General features: G+C 42.4%; 1 protein-coding gene across 9 annotated transcripts in view; it reads right to left on the bottom strand.

The window, feature by feature from the left end:
• The window catches only part of LOC122888243 (inactive serine/threonine-protein kinase TEX14-like), an 83,177-nt gene that overhangs the window by 43,038 nt on the left and 16,163 nt on the right, over positions 1–23,976 (bottom strand). For 8 of the 9 annotated variants that reach the window (XR_006380667.1, XR_006380666.1, XM_044222415.1 and 5 more), the window contains 3 exons: positions 22,971–23,104; positions 14,260–14,355; positions 11,044–11,167 (listed from right to left, as the gene is read on the bottom strand). Coding sequence is in view for 7 of the 9 variants with exons in the window: in XM_044222415.1 (XP_044078350.1) it covers positions 11,044–11,167; positions 14,260–14,355; positions 22,971–23,104 (354 nt within the window). In the remaining 2 variants the exon portion in view is untranslated. The remainder of the gene's footprint in view (positions 1–11,043; positions 11,168–14,259; positions 14,356–22,970; positions 23,105–23,976) is intronic. The other variant, XM_044222420.1, reaches the window with a different exon arrangement.

Below are 23,976 nucleotides of genomic sequence, written 5' to 3'. Positions count from 1 at the left end.
GAAGACTAGAAAGGCACTATACAAGTACAGTCCATTTATGTTTCATTTTTAGTGTGTACACGAACCATGGTAAAACATGGAGCTCTCAGGGTACAGATTGTGCCAAAGAGTTTCTACTGCATTTCAGACGACCTTTGTACAAAAATGCAGTGTTTATAGCACACAATGCCCAAGGTTTTGACAGCTAGCTCCTTATCAAAGCCATGGTCGAACAGGGTTTAAAACCCTCTTTGATTATGCAAGGGTCAAAAGTCATTTGTGTCACCGATATCGATTACAAACAAAGATATATTGACTCTTTATCCTTTTTAATAATGTGTTTATCAGCCATTCCAAAAGCGCTGGATTTCATTGATAAAATCAAGGGGGTACTTTCCTCACGGTTTCAGCTCAGAGACCCTTTTGAGTTATGCAGGTGAGTACCCACCCCCTCAGTCTTACGGTATTGAGACCATGACAACAGAGCAACTAATAGACTTTTACAGCTGGTACGAGACGGTGCGGCACGGCACATTCAACTTAAAATCAAAATGATGTAGACATTCTCGCTGAGGGTTGCACGCTCTTCAGAAAACATTATATTGATGAAACCGCCGTTGATGCCTTCAGCCGAGCGACCATCGCGTCGGCATGCATGAAGGTGTTTCTTACAAACTTTCTACCACCGGAAACTTTAGCAATCCCCTCTCTGGACGACTACAGGCGTCAGTTCAAAAGAACTGGCTAAGAAAGGCTTCCTTCTAAAAAACACATCATTCCAAAAAAAGTTCAGAGTTGTATATGATAAGAGACGGCTGCTGAGTCTAGGACATACATTGCCTTTTGGTTATTGAGGAGAAAATGTTTTCAGCCGAAGAAATTGACTTTGACCCCAGACTGAAAATGCCTTTTTTTTGTCTGGTCACAGGACCGAGTGGCTGTGGCAAGACTTATTTCCAAGTCTGTTTTGGAAAACTGTAATAATGTGATGGATATACTGCCTGATAACATTGTATGGATTTTTACATCGTTTCAACCGTTGTATGCTGAGCTGCAAAAGAAGAATAAAAAGATTAAATTTATTCAGGGCCTGCCTCCTTCTTTTGATGATGAAAAACTGTTTCCTTCTGATCAAAATCATTTGATTATTTTGGACGATGTCATTTTTCAGGCCTCTGACCATCCCGATGTAGTCAGAATTTTTACATAATGCAGACATCACAAGAACATGTCCGTCATGATGCTGACTCAAAATCTTTTCCATCAAGTTAAACACAGCCACACCATCAGTTTAAACAGTAATTATCTGGTACTGTTTTAAAAACCCTTGAGACAGATTACAGATGAATATATTGACTCAACAAATGTTTCCCGGATGAAAAGCCTTTTTATTAGAAAATTATGAAGATGCTACCAAAGATCCTCATGGGTATTTAATCATCAATCTCACACCCAGCTGCCCAGAACAATACAGACTAAGGACGGGAATACTCCCCCATCAGTGGCCCGTCGTCTATCTACCTAAATCCAAGTCCAGCATGTTGGCGCGTTTAAAAAGAAACATGCCTTTACTACACGCTTTATGTCATGCCACACCTCAGAAACGTAAAGATATTCTCAACCATTGTTCATCTGACTTTCTTCAGTCTCCTTACACCTCTTAAAAGGAAACATTCCCCTGACTTCGGCTCAATATAAGAAACTCAGAAAACAAAAGTAAATTATCAGGTTGCTGGCCAATAAAAAAAAAAACATCAAAAAAACAAACATCAGGCTCTGAGAAAGCAGTCTGGAGGTTTTCTTTTACCTTTGCTGTCAGTGGTGGTGCCGATGTTTGGAGAGCTGCTAGGAGGGCTTATTAGAAGATAAATCATGAGTCAAAAGATGTTGTTGATTTCGCCACAACAGCTAAACCATCAGTCAGTCGGTAGCTTCTGCTCCCAACACCGGGGAAATGATGAGACGTACGGCAGAAAATTATTTGGATGTAAAAATGAGGGATGTGTTAAATGAAACGGGTTTGAATGCCCATGATAAAATTAAAAAATACAACGCTCAGCTGCAAAGATACCTAGCTTTACTCAAACAAGATGAGAAAGATGACCATCATATCACTTTGACTCTAACCCAAGAATATGGGGAGCAAGGAGATCAGCGAGAAGACAAACAAGTAACGCTGGATGAAACTACTAGCGAGGTGCTCCAAAACCTACCTGTTCGCAACAATGCAGACTACATTATGAAGAAATTAACCAAGAGCAGATGGGCTCCCACAGGTCTAGCAGGCCCGGTGGAGAGAAACTATAACAACCGTGACCACGACCGTGAATTGCTGGCTGTTAAGTTGGCACTGGAAGAATAGAGACATTGGCTGGAGGGCGCACAACATCCTTTCACTGTATTGAAAGGTCACAAGAATTTAGAATATCTCAAACGACTCAATCCCTGCCAGGCGCGCTGGGCCCTGTTTTTCACTAGATTCCATTTCAATATCTCATATCGCCCCGGCACCAAGAACTCCAAAGCAGACGCATTATCCCGTCTGCACACTCCCGAAAATACCACTGACAAGCCTGAACCCTTTCTTCCCCAACATATCTTCGTAAGTCCTATTCAATGGTCGGAGACATCTGTTCCCTCCTCCAATGCCTCCACCAGCGCTCTGCCGGGCTGTCCCCCTGATCATCAGTATGTTCCAAGAACCCAGCACAACCTACTCATCCACACCTCCCACACATCTCTGGGCACTGGTCACCCCGGGGCCAATGAAACCCTCTTGCTGCTACGAGAACGCTTCTGGTGGCCCAATATGGCTAGGGATGTGAGAAGGTACGTACAAGGTTGTCAAGAATGTGCCATGTCTAAATCTCCCCGTCATCTTCCTACAGGCAGCTGTGTCCCCTTCCGACGCCCAACAGACCCTGGTCACACCTAGGGGTAGACTTCATCACAGATCTTCCTCCATCCGACAACAACACATGCATCTTTGTGGTAGTGGACAGATTCTCGAAGTCATGCTGTCTGATTCCACTCCGAGGACTACCCACGGCTATGGAAACCGCTGAATGTCTCTTTAACCACGTCTGCAGGTATTATGGGATCCCGGAGGACATCGTGTCCGACAGAGGACCACAATTCATTTCCCGGGTATGGAAAGCTTTCCTCTCACTCCTAGGTGTGACCGTCAGTCTCTCCTCTGGTTACCATCCCCAAACTAACGGCCAGACAGAGAGGAAAATTCAGGAGATCGGGCGCTTTCTACGTACCTTCTGCCATGGTCACCAGGACTCTTGGAACCAGTTCCTGGGTTGGGCCGAGTACGCCCAGAACTCTCTACGTCAACCTACTACTGGACTCACTCCCTTCCAGTGCGTACTCGGTTACCAACCCCCTCTCTTCCCATGGTCTGGAGAGCCCTCGGAGGTTCCCGCTGTAGACTACTGGTTCCGAGAGAGCGAGAGGGTCTGGGACGCAGCTCACTGTCAACTACGAAGAGCACTCTGCAGGAGCAGGTTGACAGCCAACCGTAGGAGATCCACCACTCCAGAATATCTACCCGGTCAAAAGGTCTGGCTGTCAACCTGCGACATCAGGATGCACCTGCCCTGCAGAAAGGTAAGTCCCAGATTCATTGGTCCCTTTACCATACTAGAACAAATTAATCCAGTCACTTACAAGCTTCAGTTGCCTGCACAGTATAGAATACACCCTACCTTTCACGTCTCCCTACTCAAACCATTTCATCCTTCTGTTCCCATCTCCACTGATCCTGGCAACCTGGATTACCTGGTGGACTGGGAGGGGTACGGTGCTGAGGAGAGGTCGTGGGTCCCCCGGCATGACATCCTCGATCCCTCTCTTCAAACGGAATTCCGCGCTGCCCATCCAGATCGACCTGCCCCCCGAGGAAGAGGATGGCCGCCACGACGTCAGGGTCCCCGGTCCTCAGGAGCGGACCGTGGGGGGGGGGGGTACTGTCACAGATACGGCAGGCTCCACAACACCACACACACACCGCACTCCCTCAGCCGAGTACTAATCTCAGTCACCTGTCACCTATCACACACGTGCACTTAATCATCATTCCACTCCCCTATAAAACACCATCCCTCACCTCAGTCAGTGTCCGGTCTCGTTTGTAAGAAGGACAGATCACCGCATCCTACCTCTACAACACCACGAACTCTACCTCAATTCAACTCAACGTCTCCTCCTCTCCAGAGCCCCGATCCCAGTCCCGTACATCTCCTGACTCCAGTTGGTGTCGCTCCCGATCCCGACTCCGGTCCCGTGCATCTCCATTCTCCAGTGTGTGTCTCCTCAACCCCAGAGCTCCTCTCCGACCAGTCAAAGGACGGTAGCATTCTCTTCTTCACCATTCCAGTTTACGTTGTGTTCAATAAATAATAACAGTCTCATCCTGGTGTCTCCGGCCTGTTCTGTCTGTAACAACATGTGATAAAATCCTCCCTTTATATCAGCCGGATAGGTAGCCAAATTTTGATTGAAAACAAGCCATTTCCGGCTTAACCCCCAACATGTAAGCCACAGAGTGATAACCTCGTAGATGATATTGACCTCCTGTATAAAAATCAAATCTCTTTTTAATGGAGCTAAACCCTAAATAAATATCAGAGTCAATTTTTCTAAGGGTCCATGGTGTATTGATTCAGATTCGACATATCTATTGTTTTTATACATTTTTCAGGTTGCCTGCCTTGACCCAGCTGTTGAATTTGTCAAGCCAGTTTTTCCAATGCACCAGCATTTGTTTTTTACCCCTGAGAACACGCTCGTCCAAAAATTTCTTCCACTTGAAACGCTTTGTCTTTACCAACCTTGACTTTTTGCAACTCTGCTTCGTAAAACATGCCTTGGATAGTTTCTCCGTCATAATCTTTCAGTTTGTACACAGGAGGTTGGCGGGTTCATCGGTATAACTCTGTTGATATTTTTTATCAAACACTCCTCTCAATTTGGATATTCTCACCAAATCTCCCTCCTTAAAATTAATCTTTAATTTGTTTTTGTTGCGTATGGGAAATGTTCCGTACAGGTTTTCAAACACTTGAGAGACTTTCTGACGTCACCTGCATAGGCGTCATTTTTATACTTTTATGATAACTGTTATTGTAGCTCTCAAGCAATTCGACGTCCACGTACCTACGGCTGTTTGTAGCTGTAAAATACCTCCACATTCGTGTTTTCAACGTATGGTTAAATGTTTCAATAACAGACGCTTTCAGTTCACTGGCAGTTGCAAAATGATTAATTCCTTGTTTCTTCATCAACTCCTCAAAGCTTTTGTTAAAGAACTCTTTGCCCATGTCCATTTGTAACTTTTCAGGGGTCTGGCTTTTTTTTAAAGGCCTCGATCACTGTTTTTGTCTTCAAGACTCTGGCATAAGCCCGTTTTGAAAATAAATTGATGACCGTGAGTAAATAATTGTACCCATCATTGTGTTCGGTCAAGGCCTACACATCACAAAGGTCTGCTTGGAACTGATTTATAGGTCGTGGAACAAAGACTCTATATCTGACAACTTGTATCCTGGCCGGTTTATGCAGAGCATACAAGTCCTGTTTCGCTAAAAAATCTTTGACCCGTTCTACGTTGATTTTTCCCCCCCATTTCATCCTGCACGGCTCTGCGTAGTCGTCCCACTCCCCCAAAACTACCAGGATGTGAGGGCTTACACACTTTTAATTACATTTCTCAACGTGCTGGAGGTTAACTTAACACGTTGATTCCACCCATATGGTAAATATCATCGTGCAATGTTTTCAATTCATTCCATGTATTCGGATACGTTATTTTGTACACAATAACTCATCATGTCTACAAATAGTCTAAAGAGTAAACAGATGAGACACTTTCATACAAGAATTTTTACTCATCTCTTTTATGATTTTACAAAAGTTATCAGACACAGAGCATTTGTTTACTGTTAGTAATGTGTCACTTACCATCTGATCCCAATTTCCAACATTTCGAACAACATCCAAAATCTTTTCTAGTCTACAACTTTGTCTCTAAAGAAAATTTTGTTTTATCCACAACATGGGTGACTGATCTAAAACATTGATTAACTGATTAACCTCTATATAAGTCACAAGTTTTCTGCAATAATTACCCATTTTTTGAATCACTCAATTCCCTTCCAAAAGTCTGCAACATAGTTCATCAGCTCAATCTTTTTCTCGTCTTGACCGATTAGAGCATCGTACATCTTCTCCAATTTCTCTCCATTGCGTCTTGTCATTTTAAGGTTATGAAGAAAGGCCTCGGAAGTGCCGTGGTCTCTGTATGCAGACACGTGGATATGGCGTGCCTTAAGCGCCCGTTGAATGGGTCTAATAAAACGATCCGTCCAAAGCCTTTTCGTCAACTCATTATAGTGCCATTGGATAAAAAAAAATCTGGCATCTCAAACAGACATTCGTGTTGTAGCTGACTCGAGTGATCAATTTGACAGCCGTTACAGATTTCAGATCTGTACACGGTCAGAACCTTGCTCAAAAGGCAAACCACTGTGTTCCGAAATAGATCAGAGAGCACCCTGTCAGGTTTGTCCTCTTTCTTGGGAGAGGGGGAGGGTGAGGCACTTGGAGTTGAGGATACCGAAGAAGAAGAAGAAGAAGAAGAAGAAGAAGAAGAAGAAGAGGAGGGGAGATGGTGTAGGAGGAGGCAGAATCCAGTCAGGGGTCGCCGGCGGTGAAGGTGGGGGTGTTGTATCGAGGGTTGGGCTCCCGATGTGTGGTGGTGCTGCTGCTTCAGGAGCTGTATCAAGCTCCTGCGGCAATGTTGCAGGGCTCTCCTCGGGGATCGCATCCATGGGACTCCATGGGGTAGACTGACAGCGAGGTGGTGGTGGTGAAGGGATCGTCGCATTCAAACCTTTCTCTCAGAGCTTGCACCAGCATCTAGGTTCATGATGCATAGCAAAACAGGTTGGTCGTATCATAAAAGGGGTCTCAGCCCCCGATGGTGCTGCCGCAGGGGTCCCGATGGTATCCAGGCTCCCGGGTCGCAGGATACAAGGGAGAGTCATGGCTTTTCTCAGAATCGGAGATGATTCTGTGTTTTCTGGTTGCAGTAGAAGAGGAAGAGACATGCTTTTTCTCAGAGTGTGTGTGTGTGTGAGTCTGAATTTGCCGGGGTACCCGTTTTAAGCGGAATGAATTACAGGGTGGAGTCGTCGGAAGAGGAGTTGGGGTGGTGTCTTCTATAAACAGTCTTTTTTATCATCAGAATGTGTCTCGATGTCTGACTCCTTAGGAAAAGATCCTTCAGTTTTTCTGCTTTTTCAATCATTATTTTCATCCACACCTTGATGGGCAGCCGTAATGACGTCTGGAACACTCCACATTCAGTATTGAAATATTCCAAGACGAATTCGTCCGAGTGTTCATCTCCTTCGACCACCTAACGGCTTGAACGGTAGAACCATCTGCTGGAACCCAAGCTTATCATCTCCCAAATGCTGCAGGTTACAATTTTTTTCCACCAGTGCTGGCACACAAGCGTTTGCGTCTGTTTGTCTTTTGTTGCAGGTTCCTTTCCTTCATTTGCTCTGAAGGTTGCTCTGAGGTTGTTTGAAACCAGCAGATTCAGCACAGACCAGTCCATTGATTTAAGCGTTGCTTTTGGAGTGAGGGGTCCAAATGTTTCTCCTTTCTCCAACTGGTAAAAACAAAGCTTGTTGACTTCATAATTGAACGCATATTCCGACACACTTCCATCTTCAAAAAGCCATTCCTCCTGAAGCGCGCTGGGGGGAGGTGTCTGGATCCGAGTCAAATACAACACCTGTTTCTTGGGTGCGCCCCCTGGTGTTGCATTTTGATAAATCATCACAGGCGTCTGGCTGAACATCTTCAACTGATTCATCTTGTTTGATGTTTCAGACCAGAAATATTCTGCTTTTATTTATTTTCTTGTTTCATACAAGCTCCTCCTAACCTATTATCTAATTGGCTAACCTTCCCATTGGTTCACGCAAACTCCGCCTACCCTCCCATAGCTTTCCAATTCATTCACACCTCACTCTGCACCAGACAAACAACAGAGAAGGATGTGTCTTTTTCTCCTGTAAGATTAGATTTTACAGATGGTAAATTTCTAAATTATTTTTATACTTTTAATCATTATTTCATTTACAGGGTTTTTTTCATTCCCACGCCTACTTCACTCCCATTTGCTCCTGCTCACTACGCCTGCTTCACGCTCATTGACTCCTGCTAACCACGCTTGCTTCACGCTCATTGGTCCACACATAGCGCCACGCACTTCCGGAGGGAGGGAGGATCGGGGGGGGCATCACTCATCGATTAAAAAGTGTTCCATATCTCTCTCTCTCTCTCTCTCCCGATAAGCCTGGCAAAAATGGCTCCCTGTAATCATGAGGAGGCTGACACTCAGATATTTGTGCATGCCAGGCAGGCAGTAGAGGAGGGCTGCAAAAGCATCCTCATTAAAGCCAATGACACTAATTCATAGTGGTCAGGGTTCTACCAACCCTTCAAGAGATTGGTCTTCAGCAACTATGGATTGCCTTTGGCCAAGGCTGGAACCTGAAATAGATTTATATCCATGAACTCTTTTTCTCTACTGAATTGCAGAAGAGCAAGGGAATTCTCCTCTTCCAGTCCTTCACTTGCTGCGATATTGTGTCAGCCTTCCATGATAAATGCAAGAAGACTGCAGGGCAAACCTGGTATGTTTGTGATGAGGCTTCTGATGTTTTCAGCAAATTCAGTCAGTATTTACCAACAATAGATGATACCGACATGAAGGTCTTGGTCATGATGTATGACAGGTCCAGTACAGCTGATGATGTTGATTATGCAAGGCTGGACATGTTTGCTCGGAAGTAGAGGCCATATGAAGCCTCCTCCTACTCAAGCTGCTCTACTCAAGCATGTAAAGTGTGCTGCCTACCAGGGAGGACAAATATGGGGTCAATCAATACTTTGTCTGTGGCAGATCTTGTGGTCTGATCTCCCCCCTATTGCAGAGAGTTGCCAACAACTGATCAAGTGTGGATGCAGATTTGGATGCCGTGGAAGATGCAAATGCTACCGCTCAGCACAATGTAGCTGCAGATGTGAAGATTAGGCTCTGTTTCAACCCAGACCATAGGTTAGTTGATTATACATGTGCATTTACTCTAACAAAACTGTTGATCCTGGAATGTTCAGGTTATTCAGGTTACAGATGTCTTCAATGTGAAAAATATACATGGATCCTAAAGTGTTCAGGTAACACATAACAGCATTTTACATTTTGTGTGTTTTATGCTACACAGTACAAATGCTATAAACAGTTGTAACCAAAGGATCATATTCATTCATATGTGCAAATAAAATAACCATTTTTATACATAATTTCTAATAAAAGTTTTGCTGAAATAATGTTATGTTTATGTACATTTTTCACAATACTTTTAAAATTATTCTGAGTAAATCGCTGAAGGAGATATAAAAATGATTTCTGATGAATACATTTGAATTTTCCATAGTAAAAACCTGTCATTCGACACTAGTACCATCAAAATCGGCCCAGACAATGAAATCCTATGGTTAAAAAATGGCCGAAATGGCAGCCATCTGCCATTTTGAAATTTACGTGGCTAATGGGATTTTTCAAAAGAATGACCCAAGAGGTAGAAACAGTTAAATGTTGGTGCTTCTTTTCAGATTGGAAAGATTTTTTTGCTTATCTGCTATACTAAAAGAAGCAGAGAAGGCTCTACCTCATGACAGTATTTTGCAAACCAATTTAAACATTCAATGATGTATTGATCATTTAAAGAGAATAATTTCATTTTAGTTGGCACATCATTTTCTACATGTTTTGCCAATAATTGTTTTAGACAGCATAATTGAAATGTAAATTTAAAGTCCCCATCCACTCAAAAATATGTTTTGCTTATTTTATTTTATTTTTACTTTACTTGGATGTTTGAGCTTCACTGTGCAGAATGATGTATGTGCACTAGAAGGCTGTTTTCAGAATCAGAAATACTTTATGGATCACCGAAGGTAAACTCTTTCCTTACAGCTGCTCACTATCACGTCAGTGTACACAGGAATAGAAGTACTAAGCCAATCAAAATATAATACACTATAATACAGCTAAGTTTTCACATTAATCTGCTGACTAGGGAAAGCTTCTTTGTGCTCACTTTAAATCTGAGTTTAAGATGTGTATGTACAAGATGATTTTGTGGCATCACAACTAATTTGAAGCCAGTTGTGGTTCAATATGCAACTTACACAATAACATACTAGCATTGTAACATGCTCACAATGCTGATGTTTAGCAGGTATAATGTTTACCTTGTTTGCCATCTTAGTTTAGTGTGTTAGCATGGTAACACTCGCTAATTACCACTAAACACAAAGTACAGCTGAGGCTGATGGCAATGTCATCATATTTGCAGGTCATAAACCAAAGTACTGGAGATTTGACCTGATGATGGCGCAAAAGGAAAAATTAAGGGATCACCAAAGTTATTACAGTTCATCCTTAGGGGTACCTGAATGTCTGTACCACATTTCATGGCAATCAATTCAACAGTTTGAGACATTTCACTCAAAACCTCAAATGTCAACCTCATGGTGGCATTAGAGGTAAAGTAAGGGAATTACCAAAGTAAGTAGGATTCATCATCTGGGAACCATTAATACCTGTACAGAATTACATGGCAATCTATCAAATATTTGTTGAGATATTTCAGTCTGACTGACGACCAACATTGCCATCCCCAGAGCCATGCCGCTAGTGTGGCTAAAAAGCCTACATAAGGGGTGCCCCTGCCTAATGGTTAAGGTGCATACCATATAACCACAATGAACTTGGTTTGATTCTAGCCAGGGCCTTTTGTTGTATGTCATATCCCAATCTGTCTCCCGACAATACCTGTCTATCTCTACACTGTCAGCTGTCAAGCACAGGTAAAAAGGCCCAAAAAAACCCCACATATAACTTAAGTACTCTGTAATATATATAATATATATGTGTGAATGGACTATAAAATCCTCCAGGTGTGTCTTTGTTACCCTGTTGTGCAGCAGGTTGTGTAGAGTGCCGATGCTGACAGGCTCAAACACCAGACTGGTCCTCTGGAGGTCATCAGACAGACTCACTGCCATCAGCTGCAACAGCTGTGGGTGGAACAGCTGGCTATGTACAGTACACACACACACACCAAAATATTCATAAGCAACCACAGAGATCAGAAAGCATTCTTCAAGCAGATAGTGACAATGTGCAGCAATCACTACAGCAACAGCAACCAGCACTGCTGTTTCCCGTTTGGAAATATGACCACCCAAGTCATCATACTTAACTCAGTCATCATCATCATCATTACGATTTGACATATGAAGACAAGGATGTTCTGCTAATGACTATTTTCTACTTGACCTTTACGCAATTATGTGCACTGACCTAAATGTCCTCTCTGACCTGATTCTCTTATCAGAGTCGCATCTGTTGACAAATTATAGTCTAAATTCATTAAAATAGCTGTTATGATTTTCAGGATAAAGAGCATACTTACTTACTTATTAAACTGCTACTAACGTCTTCACAGCAACATCAACCAAAATCCAATCAGGAAAAAACACTTTCCCTCAACCTCTGACACTGGACAATAAAACTTCTTCCCTCTCCCACACAAGAATGCTGCAACTAATCCTGTACTATTGCAGTTGTGTTAATAAAAATGAACACAACTGTAATAATACAACAAAATTGGAGAATTAAATGTGGACTCTTCAGATCAACATCAGAACTCTGTCATCTAAAGCTGTACTAGTAAACGATTTAATATCAGATGGCATTGAAATTGTACATTTAAAAACTTTCCATAGAACTCAACTCTGTTGTCTCTCTAAAAAAGAAGATAATAAAACAAAGAAGGTTAGCTCCATGGTATAAATCCCAAACCCACAAATTACAGCAAACATTGTGAAAACCTCGAAAGGAAATGGCGTTCCACCAATCTGGAAGAAACTTGTTTAGTCTGGCAAGATAGTCATACAACATATAGGAAGACCCTCTGTAATGCCAGAGCAACTTATTACTCATCATTAATACGGGAAAATAAGAACAATTCAAAAACCATTGACCATCACAACCTATTACAGAGACTGGAACATTCAATTGGCATTAAAGGAACCGCACTAAGGTGTTAAATGCGGAGCTAAAAAACCCCAAAACAAGCTTTGAAGTGTTAATTGAATTGGTTGAGTTGTTTTGATTTAGCGAATGCTAGCCATCACAATTTGGATGTAACATTAGGTGTTAGCGTTATTTCCATGGAGTCTAAACAACAGTAGAACTTATTCAGGTCATTGGCCAGGCGCAAGTCGTTAGTGGAGTTTAGGTTTGTAGTTTGTAAGCTGTCTGAGATCCGTCCAGACAGAAACAGAGTCGTTGGCTGAGAATTGGTGTTGATGTTCCTCAGAGCACAGTCGTTTAGCCTCACGCAGTGCCTTGCTAAACCTGTACTTTGCAGGCACGCCAGTAGCTCACCTGGTAGAGCGTGCGCCCCATATACAAGGTTAAGTCCTTACCACAGCTGGGTTCTGAGTCAGCCTGTGGCCCTTTGCTACATGTCATCCCCTCTCTCTCTCTTTCCCACATTTCCTTTCCTTCAGCTCTCTCTTCAGCTGTTCCTATCAAATAAAAGCAAAAAGCTCCACCCCCCACCCCCCAAAAACCCCTGTACTGTACTCTTTGAACCTGTCCCTGTCCCCACTCCTAAACACTTCTTCCTTTTCTAACAGTAGATGTCTGAGCTTAGCTGTGAACCAAGGTTTGTCATTGTTATAATTCACCCTGGTCATGGTAAATGGTAAATGGACTGTACTTGTATAGCGCCTTTCTAGTCTTCCGACCACTCAAAGCGCTTCACACACTACATATCCCATTCACCCCATTCACACACATTCATAAACTGATGGCAGATGCCAACTGCTCATCAGTTCAAGGAAATTAACTAATCATTCACTCACACTCACACACCGAAGGCACAGCCCTCTGGAGCAATTTGGAGTTCAGTGTCTTGCCCAAGGACACTTCGACATGTGGGCTGGGGGAAGCCGCCGACCTTCTGATTGATGGACGACCCACTCTTCCACCAATCCACAGTCGCCCATGATGGTACAGAGCAGTCCTCATAGAAGCTGATGTATGACATCACAACCTCTGCGAAATCATCCAGTCTATTGGTAGCAGTCCTGAAAACATCCAAGTCAGTACAGTCCAAGCACGCCCAAAGGTCATCCATAGCTTCACTGTTCCACTGCTTTGATATTCTCACAACAGGTTTACAGAGCTTTAATTTCTGCCTGTATGCAGGACTCAGATGGACCATGATATGGTCAGACCCAGTGCAGCGTGTGGGATGGCATGATAGGTACTGTTGATTGTGGTGTAACAGTGATCCAAAATATTCTCCTCTCTGGTCTGGCATTTAATAAACTGTCTGTATTTGGGAAGTGCATGGCTGAGATTACCTTTGTTGCACAGGCACTGTGCCTCCTATAGTTGGTCTGTGGTGGAATGTAAACACGACTAGTATGAATGAAACAAAATCGCGGGTGGAGTAGAAGGGTTTTTAGAAGGGACATTATGTGCAATATCATGGACATAATCATGAACATTCCAAATTAACTATATACACCTGTATTTAAGATTTGATATTGTACATATATAGCTATATGCCACTTCTCATACCTATCTATATGCAACTCATCAAGAATGATCCTTACCGTTGACCTGTTAATATTTTTATAATTGTGTATATTTTGGACTTGCACCTTATCGTTTACCAGCTTAAATTTTATGAGTCTTACCATTTACCTGTTTAGATTTTTTGGCATTGTGTATATTTTGGATTTGCACCTTATTGATATATTATATTTTCACTCTATATATTTGCACCTGTTTCCTACATTGTACAACAACTGCTGTACAACAATTTCCCTCAAGATGAATAAAGCTCTTGATCTTATCTTGTGTATTATCAAAGCTATGTGTTGCTTCGCTGTTTCAAATTAATTCATTTTGGCTGTGGAACATGCTCAAATGTGTTGCATCAACAGATTGATCAAGTTGGGATTGGTAGGGTGGCAGTTATAATCTCAGAAACGTAATACAAGTATAAACTGTTGTTACTTTAGCAAAATCCATACTGTCAACCATACAAGTTAACAAAATCACAACCAAAAAAGTGTTTTTTCCACACACATCCTGTTCTTTCTCACCTGCAGTAGTCTTGTTCTATGAGGAGCAGGTCCAAATAGGCTGTCTGACGGTCCCTCATTCTTTTTACTGTCACCCTTGAGCCCCTCCAGCTGTAACTGAAATACACAATGGCACACAATTTGGTGATCAATGTAATAAAATATCTCTGGGTTCAAGAAAATGCCATTAGTTTCAAATACTCCTGTCCAATTCCTGGTCATATTATTTTATTCCCGATCCCCTTTGGCTCATTATAATGTTGTTTTACTGTGTAGATTATATTAATGTAAATCATTTATCCTACAGTCATGGTTTTTGGTATAGTACTTTCTGTGGAGTATAAGATATCAGAAAAAGGAAAAGGGTCTTAATAACTTGACTGACATATTTTCCAATTATTATTTTATAAAATAAGTATCACACAGTGGCTGCTTAGCCTAGCATTTTTTGGCAGAGCACCAGAAGAAGTGTGTAATAGTTTTGCAAACAACAAAACTAAAAAGAATAAAAAAAATCACACGTGGCAAAAAAACACTTCATGTGTCCCATAACAGTTCCTCTGCAATAACCCTGCAATACTACATCATCTTAGTGTAATTATATATGTTAGTGTAATATATAATATCCTTACGTTGGAAAGCAACCTGTATATTCTGTGCATATTATCTCCATCAATAGATGCACATAAAGAAACTTATTATATTCTCATACAATATTTTTTCCAGCATTCATTGCACTAAAGAACCCTGTTTATGCAGTACACAGTAAAAATCTGAACTGTACATTGACCTTATGCATTTCAGCAACAATGACATGCTCTGACTCCGTAATTTTGTCTTGTGAGAATGTTTTGTTTTAACACACTAAGCTGGTTTAAGTCCTATCTATCAGATTGATCTCAATTTGTTCTGTGGTTCTGTGCTTGGACCAATTATATTTTATCTTATATATGCTTCCTTTAGGCAATATTATTAGGAAACACTCCATAAACTTTCATTGTTATGCAGATGATACCCAGTTATATCTATTGATCAAGCTAGATGAAACTAATCAGCTAAACTTCACGCATGCCTTAAGGACATAAAAACCTGGATGACCTGCAATTCCTGCTTTCTGATGTTAAACTGAAGTTATTGTTATTGTACCCCAAACATCTCCAAGACATGTTATCTAAAGATGGAATTGCCCTGGCCTCCATCACCACCGTAAGGAATCTCTGAGTTATCTTTGATCAGGATTTGTCCTCCCACATGAAACAAACTTCAAGGACTGCCTTTTTTCACCTACGTAACATTTCAAAAATCAGGCACATCTTGTCTCAAAATGATGCACAAACTCCATGCATTTGTTACTTCTAAGCTAGATTTTTGCTTTCCTTATTATCAGGCTGCCCAAATGCTGTAAGTCCCTCAAGACTCTCCAGTTGATCTAGAATGCTGCGGCAATTGTACTGACAAGAATTAGGAAAAGAGATCATATTTCTCCAATATTAGCTTCTCTGCACTGGCTCCCTGTAAAATCGAGAATAGAATTTAAAATCCTTCTCCTCACCCTTAGGTCAGGCACCATCATATCGTAAAGAGCTCACAGTACCCTATTACCCAACTAGAACACTGCACTCCCAGAATGCAGGGTTACTTGTGGCTCCTAGAGTCTCCAAAAGTACAATGGGAGCCAGAGCCTTCAGCTATCAGGCTTCTCTCCTGTGGAATCAGATCCCGGTTTGGGTGTGGGAGACATACACCATCTCCACATTTCAGAGCAGGCTTAAGACTTTCCTCTTTGATAAAGCTTATAGTTAGGCCTGGCTCAAGTGAGACCTGAACCATCCCTTAGTTATGCTGCTATAGGCCTAGACTGCTAGGAGACTTCACATGATGCACCTCTTTCCTCTCTCCTCCTCTCCCTCTCCATCTGTATGCATTCATATCCCATTAATGCATGTTACTAACTCAGTATCTTCTCTCTCCCATAGTTTTGAGCTTTCTCATCTCTCTTCTCTCTCCTTCTGTCACTTTCAGCAGGTATTACTGCCTCCAGAGCTGCAGAGTCTGGATCTATGATGGCAAGGCACCTTCTGTTCCTGCTTGACAACCACTACTAAAGTTATTATTAGTCTTATTATTATCATTATTATTCCTATTATTTTATTAATCTTAATATTACCACTACCATTAAATTAGTATTATTTTAAAATTCATATTGTGCTATTGTATGGCCTCTTACCTCCTGCTCTGTCTTTCTTGCTCTCTCTTTCTCTCTCTCACCCCAACCGGCAGCGGCAGATGCCCGCCCACCCTGAATCTGGTTCTGCTCAAGGTTTCTGCCTCTTAAAAGGAAGTTTTTCCTTGATACTGTTGCCAGCTAGCGTTAGCTAGCAGCACAAGCTGGCGGCTAATGGCTGCTTGTACTGTGAAGTAAGTTATAAGCACAGCACAGCAAATAAACACAAACGTGCACGCCCAGTTCATCTTGTAAAATCCACCAAAAACACGCACATAATTCCGCTGCAAACCCCACTTACCGGCAGTACCCCCTTTTAGAGTGAAATCCCAATGATTATTTTATTTTTCCAGCAAGTTCTCCCCTGTTGTACTCATTAAAACAGCAAACCTCCCGCTCACCGCTGCCCATCCTTATGGATACTTAGAAAAGAAAAAAAAATCTTCAGCCTATAGATGTCCTCAAATCCTCTCAATTTCACTCGGCAGGTCAACCCCCCCCCCCAAAAAAAGCCGTAACCAGTTCTGATGTCTTTCAGTGGGGTAAAGGGTAGTTGTGTCAGCTGGAGCTAGAGCTCTCAGGGAAGAAAGTCAGAGTGGGCATCCTGTTTTCAGTTTTTGCGGTAATAAATGAATGAATGAAACTGGCTTTCAGGCTAACGTTGGCTGGGTTAATGTGTTAGCTAACATCAGTTCGCTAGCTTCAAAGCTTTTAAGTGAAACATGCAGTTCTTGACAATTAACGCTATAACTTGTCCAGGGAAAAGAAAACTTTTTGGTCGGAGAAGTAAAATGCCTTATCATATACTGTCTTATCGTTCGAGTGAAACATATGGGGAACAACCGCGTTGGCTGTTCAGACCTGTTCCCCAATGTGTCAGTGTGCCTCACATGTTGCTGCTGTAACGTCTATAGCCTGCTTGTTTATTTATTTATATATTTGGACAAGCAACTTGTAATTATGCTCGATCTGTTTTTACTTACTTGTCCTTAACTCCAGTCGTTACCAGAACAAGCTTAATGGCAAGCCCTGAACATGCATTGCAATAACTGTTGTTCCTAAGATTACACAGCAATTATTTGGAAGATATTTGTGTATGATTTTTAGCTCTAAAAAGGCACTTAGGCCTAAGACTACTTGTTTCAGCACTAGAAAATATTGTGCGTACTGTACAAATTACAGCAAGATGTTGAATATCACTGCGGACTCACCGTTTGACCATTCTGACCACTATTTGAAACACTTGACGTCTACCATCTAGAGAATATCTGCGTCAATTTTAGTGGCATTTGAATGAAGACTTGTGGAGACATAGATAGTAATTGATTTTGCATATTTTGAAAAATATAGAGTGACAGACTTCTGAATTGAATTTCAGCTCCGTAGGACGTACAGTAATTTTTCTTGATTTTGTAATGTTTGGAATGAGTTTGGAATGTGAAATGTCTAAAAATGTACCTTTGTTGTAGTAAGCTATGCCTACTTTAATCAATCATTACCAAATTTTCTGCATCTACTGAGTTATCACAATAGATAGTGCAAACCGAATTTCGCACAAATCCAGAAGAATAAGAACTAAGAACTAGAACATTTCTGAAGAAATTTTGGATGTATCCTGCCACCGATGCCTGCGCCAAGTCACCTTAAAGGCTGTGCAGAGCAGCCTTAAAGTCGCTGTTCGACGCATCACGCCAGGAGAGGACAAAAAGGCTGTATGCATGAGTCCAGCAGCGCGAGTGACCGGACGACGGATGTAATGGCAACGTTCATCTGGTAACACCCGAAGCCCTACAAGCAACAGTGTTGGCGCCACTCATCTTCGAAAATGCCCTTTTCTGCCGTGAGCAACACAAGGCTTTGCCGAAGAAATTGTCAACATATAATACGGTGCAGTTAAAAAGAAAGCAAACCCTTTTGGAATTACCTACATTTATGCATAATTCATCCATAAAATTTGGTCCGATCTTCAATAAAGTTTAACTAGTTACTACAACCACTACTTTCTTTTTTGCAACCTTACTTGAAAGTTCAAGCGAATAATACAACGTACACCAAAACATGCAAATGAGGCTTACCAGAACTGTCTCATGCTCACCCTTATTTACATTTGCTCTCTTTCTCTCTCTCTCCCTCTCTCTCTCAACTCTAATCAGTAAATGTTTAATGATAACAGTTGTAAAGTATTCTGTTTCTACTGAGTACTAATACTAATTACTAACAAATACTAATATTTTTGACATCACAATTCATAATTAATCTGGAAAGTAAACAACAGTTTTTGTGGTACACATTTACATTTTTCAATGATTAAGATATGAACTTTAAATGTAAATGAAGTGCTACAGTGCATAAAAACGCATAAAAATATTGCTTATAATATTGTTTATCAAAACAAATTCAGAGAGAGGATCCCCTCAGACTCCTTTACAGAGGTCCGGGCTAAGCCCCCAATGTCCTCAAATCCTATGAACACCCCTGGGGCAGACAACAGCTTTAGCTCTCAAACCCCTGCTTCTAGCACAAAGACCGTGAGTCCAATCCCCAAAGTAAAATGATCATCAGAACCAAAAGAGTCTGCTAAACGCGTTGATGTAGATTTTGTTTGTGGTGTTCAAAATATGACAACTGGAGCAAGTTAGAAATGTAAGCAGAGTTTTTCTGATGTTGGCTGATGGGACTCTAGACCCGGACAATTGGGCCGAGAACACTATAATAACCAGTATGGGTAATAGTATTTGTAGCACTCATCATTGAAAATACTCTCTCAGCTCAAAAACTACAAGTTGTATCGAAACCCTTTTTCAACAATCGGGCACAATGCTTCACTGTAGATGCTGATATAGAATATGTTCATGTTGTCATTAAAATACAGGAGCTGTTGCAGTTTAAAAACTCCAATCTTCTCTGTAGTTTCACTTCAAAAAGCGCTTAAGGACAAAGGAATCCACTTCAACACTCTCATGTCAGTCCCTCATGGCCATGGTGGATGCCAGCACCACCGGGATGCCAGCGCCAATAGGGGTTTTTGGCACCAAGATGCCAGTGCCCCCTGCTGCCCACATCCTACCACTGCAGCCGGTTCCAATAGGGGCTCCTGGCACCGGGACGCCAGCGCCCCCAGCTGCTCACTTCCTTCAACCACAGCAACTGGCTTTAGTCTGGGCTTCTGGGATGCCAGGATCTTCCGTCTCTCAACTCCACCAGTCCCACCAGCCCATGTCAGCTGGAGCGTCCGGCACCGGGATGCCAGCACCCAGCTTTCCTCCACAGCCCTTACAGCAGCAATTCCCTTCCTCTCTTTACTTCAGTCTTCCTTCTCAACACTTTCCAGCCCAGCAGGCAACCAGCAACTTCACCCTGTCTACAGCTACTCCTCCCATTCGCCATCCTAACACTTTCATATCCCGTCCTTCTCCAGTTCCCTCCAATCTACGTAAACAGATCAGATGCTCTGAATTCACCACCTCTACCCTTCACTTCGACCCATGCAGTCACGCCTGCATTTCAGACTTTCTCACATTTCTCAGACGACACCATGGTATTCTACCTAAAACAAACCAAAACTAATCAATCCAGCCATCCTACACCCATCTTTTACTTCAAGGTCCAATCACTGCTGAACCCTTTCATGACACTTGCAAACTACTTGTAATTCCAGAAATCCCAGAGCATAACCACGTCAGAACCTCTCTTCGTCTCAGAGTCTGGACAAGCAGCTACTTGATTCTGGTTCCACATATTCTCCTTGTCCATTACTCTGGTCACTCCTTCAGGATAGGAGCTGCTACCTCAGCCTCCCACAATGGCATTCCTGAGCACTTCATATAAATGGGGCCAATGGTCCTCCCAAGCGTATCACCGCTACATTCGTTCTGATATCAAAGATCTCAGATCTGCTCAATCTCATCTAAAATAAGTGGAGGCTTCTGGGGGTCCATCGTGCTACGTGGCTACGGCAGATTCCCCACCGAAGCTTCCCCACACATAGTAGCCAACCAAGTGAACAGCGAGTCAAGCCACCCACACAATCTTTATGTCATCAATAAATCATTTAAACGTATCCCGTTGATGGTGGTGATGATTGGAGCTATCTAGCAGAGTTTCAGGAGCAGGACCACACCTCAACCATGCCACTTCTGGCACTTCCATAAATACCTACCTAACCCATCTCCTCCTCTTTCGCTCTTGTATTCTGCAACCTCCCCCCCAGCCCATTTCTCCTCTCCTTCCTCCTCTCTGTAGGGTCCTGAGGGGGTTCCCACACATTAAGTGACTTAAGTCCAGCAGCACAAGAATTGAGCACATGCCTGTGTCATTAAAAGGTCATTAGTGACTTTAAGATGGGCTGTCTCAGTGCTGTGGTGCTGACGAAAGCCAGACTGGACGATAGTTGCCCAGGAGGGTGGGATCAAGCCCAGGTTTTTTTAGGACTGGCTGGACACAAGCAGTTTTGAAGTAATCTGGGACGCAGCCAGTAGACAACGAGCTGTTAAAAATAGTTAGCAAATGGGGCACAATACAATCCATAACTTCCAATAAAAACCTAGTTGGGATTTTGTCCAGAGGGCTGGAGGATACTCTCATAAGAGACATGATGTCTGTTAGTTCAGGCAGAGTAACAGCAGAAAAATAGCTCAAAGAATCCCTGAGCTGTCATAGTCTGCCACCATGCCCGTACAACCCCTGCAGGCTCTGGTGTATTTTCCTCTCCTTGTGTGCCTTGTGTGTCCTCTGTTAGTCTCGAGTTTTGTGTGTGTGTGTGTGTGTGTGTGTGTATGTGTCTCCTGGTCTGGCTCCCTGGTCTCCCGCCTGCTGCTGATCACCAGCACACCTGACGCCCATTACTCATCAGTCTCCACAGCATAAATACCTGGCTCTTCCACATTATCAGCGTGTCTCTGTACGACTCTACATAACGGCTCCCCGCTTCACCCAGCTAAGTACTCTTGTAGCGCTGTCTAGTTACCTCGTTTGTGTAAACTCTGGTTTGCTTCTGTCACAGAAAATGCTCCTCGCTGGTGATCACAGTCACATTCTCCTTCTGGATCTCTGACAACCTGTTTGCCTGTCCTGTCGGCTAGACACCCACCCTCCCAGCTGTCTTCCCGGCTCTGCCTGCTAGCCAGTTGTCTCCCCGGCTCTACCAGCGACACCTCACGAGCCACTACCACTCGGATACAGTCCACTCCACTCTGCGGATCCGCTGCCAGGACAATACACCGCCACACCCGGACCGGACCAGACCAGAACACACCTCCCCAGTCCCCGTGCCTGGATCTTAGCAGTCCGCCCAGGGTCGGACGTGTCGCTTCCCCGAGGGCTACAGTAGATGTCTCCGGCGTTACCACTCGGGAAAAGTGCTATCTTCAGTCATCTCTGTTGTTTAAATATACACTGACTTACCTTTAAATCTACGCATTGGGTTAACTAACTGATCCACAGTCTTAAATAGGAATATGGGGTTGTGCTGATGGGCAGAAATAATTGCAGAGAAATTACATGTTCTTGCATCCTTCACCATCCTATTATAAAGGAGTAATAACTCTTTCATAGCCACAAAGTGGACCTGAAGACCTGATTTCTTCCGTCTGCTTTTTGCTCTTCTGCATTTCCTTTTACAGCTTTGAATACTGTCATTTAACCATGGCTGTTTTCTAGTCTTTGAGTTTGGTCTATTTTTCAGAGGAGCTATGAGATCTAAGGTTGAAGAACACAGGTAGATAAAGTAATCAACCAAATCGTTGGTGTTGGAGGAGTCAGGAAACACATTGCCAGGAGAATTGAACAGTGTAGAGAATTTTGAGGCACTATGCTCATTAAGGGCACGTGTGTACTGCCACAGGAATGAATTTGGCCAGACACATGTTGTTGAAAGTTAAAAGAGAGGGACACGTGATAGGGGCGTGATGTCATTGTTTCCAAAAGCCTTCAAGACTAGAATGCAAACAAATAAGGGGCCAGTGGCATTTCCAAACATATCTGTTTTTGGGGCTCGAAAACACAGCAGTAGAGTGGACACTAGGTTTAAACTTAGCAAAACTCATGCTTTTTAAAACAAAAATGTAGTAGTGTGGATGTAGCCTAAGAGGTAAATTTTGACAATCATGCCCACAAATATTAATAAGCAATGCCTGTGAATAAAATGCATGTAATGCACGTGAATAAAATGAATATGTATAATATTTAGAATATTATCACTATAACAATATTTTATACAGTGGCCTATGTGTGCTCTGCACGTATATGGGCACAATGAAAGGACAGAAGTTAAATGAGCCCAAGTCTGACCCAAGTCCAGTTTATAAAAAAAAAAGCCTGGCCCGAATCGACTCACCGTTGGGGCCCGACGGGCTTGCAGACCTCTAACTAATAGTTCTTGGCACTGTGTGTGAGAATATTGAGAGCTACTAACAACCGGGGTCAAATTCCTTGTATGTGTAAACATACTTGGAATTCTGTGACTCTAGTGTGGTTCTAGCCATGATTCTGAGTGATTTAGTAGTCTTACTTGGTCATGGAGGTCAAAGAGCCAGAGGTGAAGGATAGCAGAGGTTCATCATCAGCCTGGCTCAGATCACTCTCTCTGATCAGTGGAATAGATGCTGGTGTAGCCAACGCCTGGCATGGCTTGTTTACATACATCTAGACAAACATACACAAGAAGAACACTCAGGCCTCTCGTTTCACGGTGTGATCCAGCAGTGAAAGTGAAAGTGAAAGCAGCAGGAGATGTGTTATATTATTCAGCAGGACTGCATAAAAATAAAGCCAGTATGAGGTAGTGTAACACTGTATACAATAGACAGTTGAATGTTAAAAAAAATTCTGAAGCACTAGTTCACATAGTTTTTCATTTCAGGCCCTTTATATGCTATAATATCCCTATGGCAACTTTGAACATATCTGATGCTACATACTAGAATTATTGTATGTCATTCCTAACGTAAGGATAATATTTTAAATTATATGATATGATATTTCTCTGTCAGGACTATTGAATTTATGCCTTGTGACTTTAGCGCTTTGAGTAGTCAGAAAGACCATTAGCATTTATCCACATTCATCTTTGTATTAATTTATCATATAGTATCATGCATTCTCTCATAGCAGTATAATATTACAGTGACTGTCAGTCTGTATCCACACAGGCTCTCCAGATATCAGGGAGAGTAGGGAGAATATTCATAACACAGCAACATCAAGATCACCACCCTGCCTGGTGGTGGGGACTATCTCAAAATGTTTTCAATTATTTTCCACATGTGAAAAGATTTAAAGCAGCTATAATCAGTATTTTTATTCTTATTCCTAAAATGGGTCACGGTGTAATTGTTTTGGTTTTGCAGCCCACTACTTTACTGTTTTGGTTCAGTCACACTGCGCTCATCAACCTCGTTTCCAGCAGTAGCAGGCAGTTGTTTTCAGTGAAAAGGCTCTGATAAACCCATTGTTCACTACCTGCCCAGTACCAAACAGCAGAAAGACACAGTTTGAGACTAGCTGGTAAACATTGT

The sequence above is a fragment of the Siniperca chuatsi genome, linkage group LG14 (assembly GCF_020085105.1).
Source record: "Siniperca chuatsi isolate FFG_IHB_CAS linkage group LG14, ASM2008510v1, whole genome shotgun sequence".
In the NCBI taxonomy this organism is placed as follows: Eukaryota; Metazoa; Chordata; class Actinopteri; order Centrarchiformes; family Sinipercidae; genus Siniperca; species Siniperca chuatsi.
This window is presented reverse-complemented; position numbering and strand designations above follow the sequence as displayed.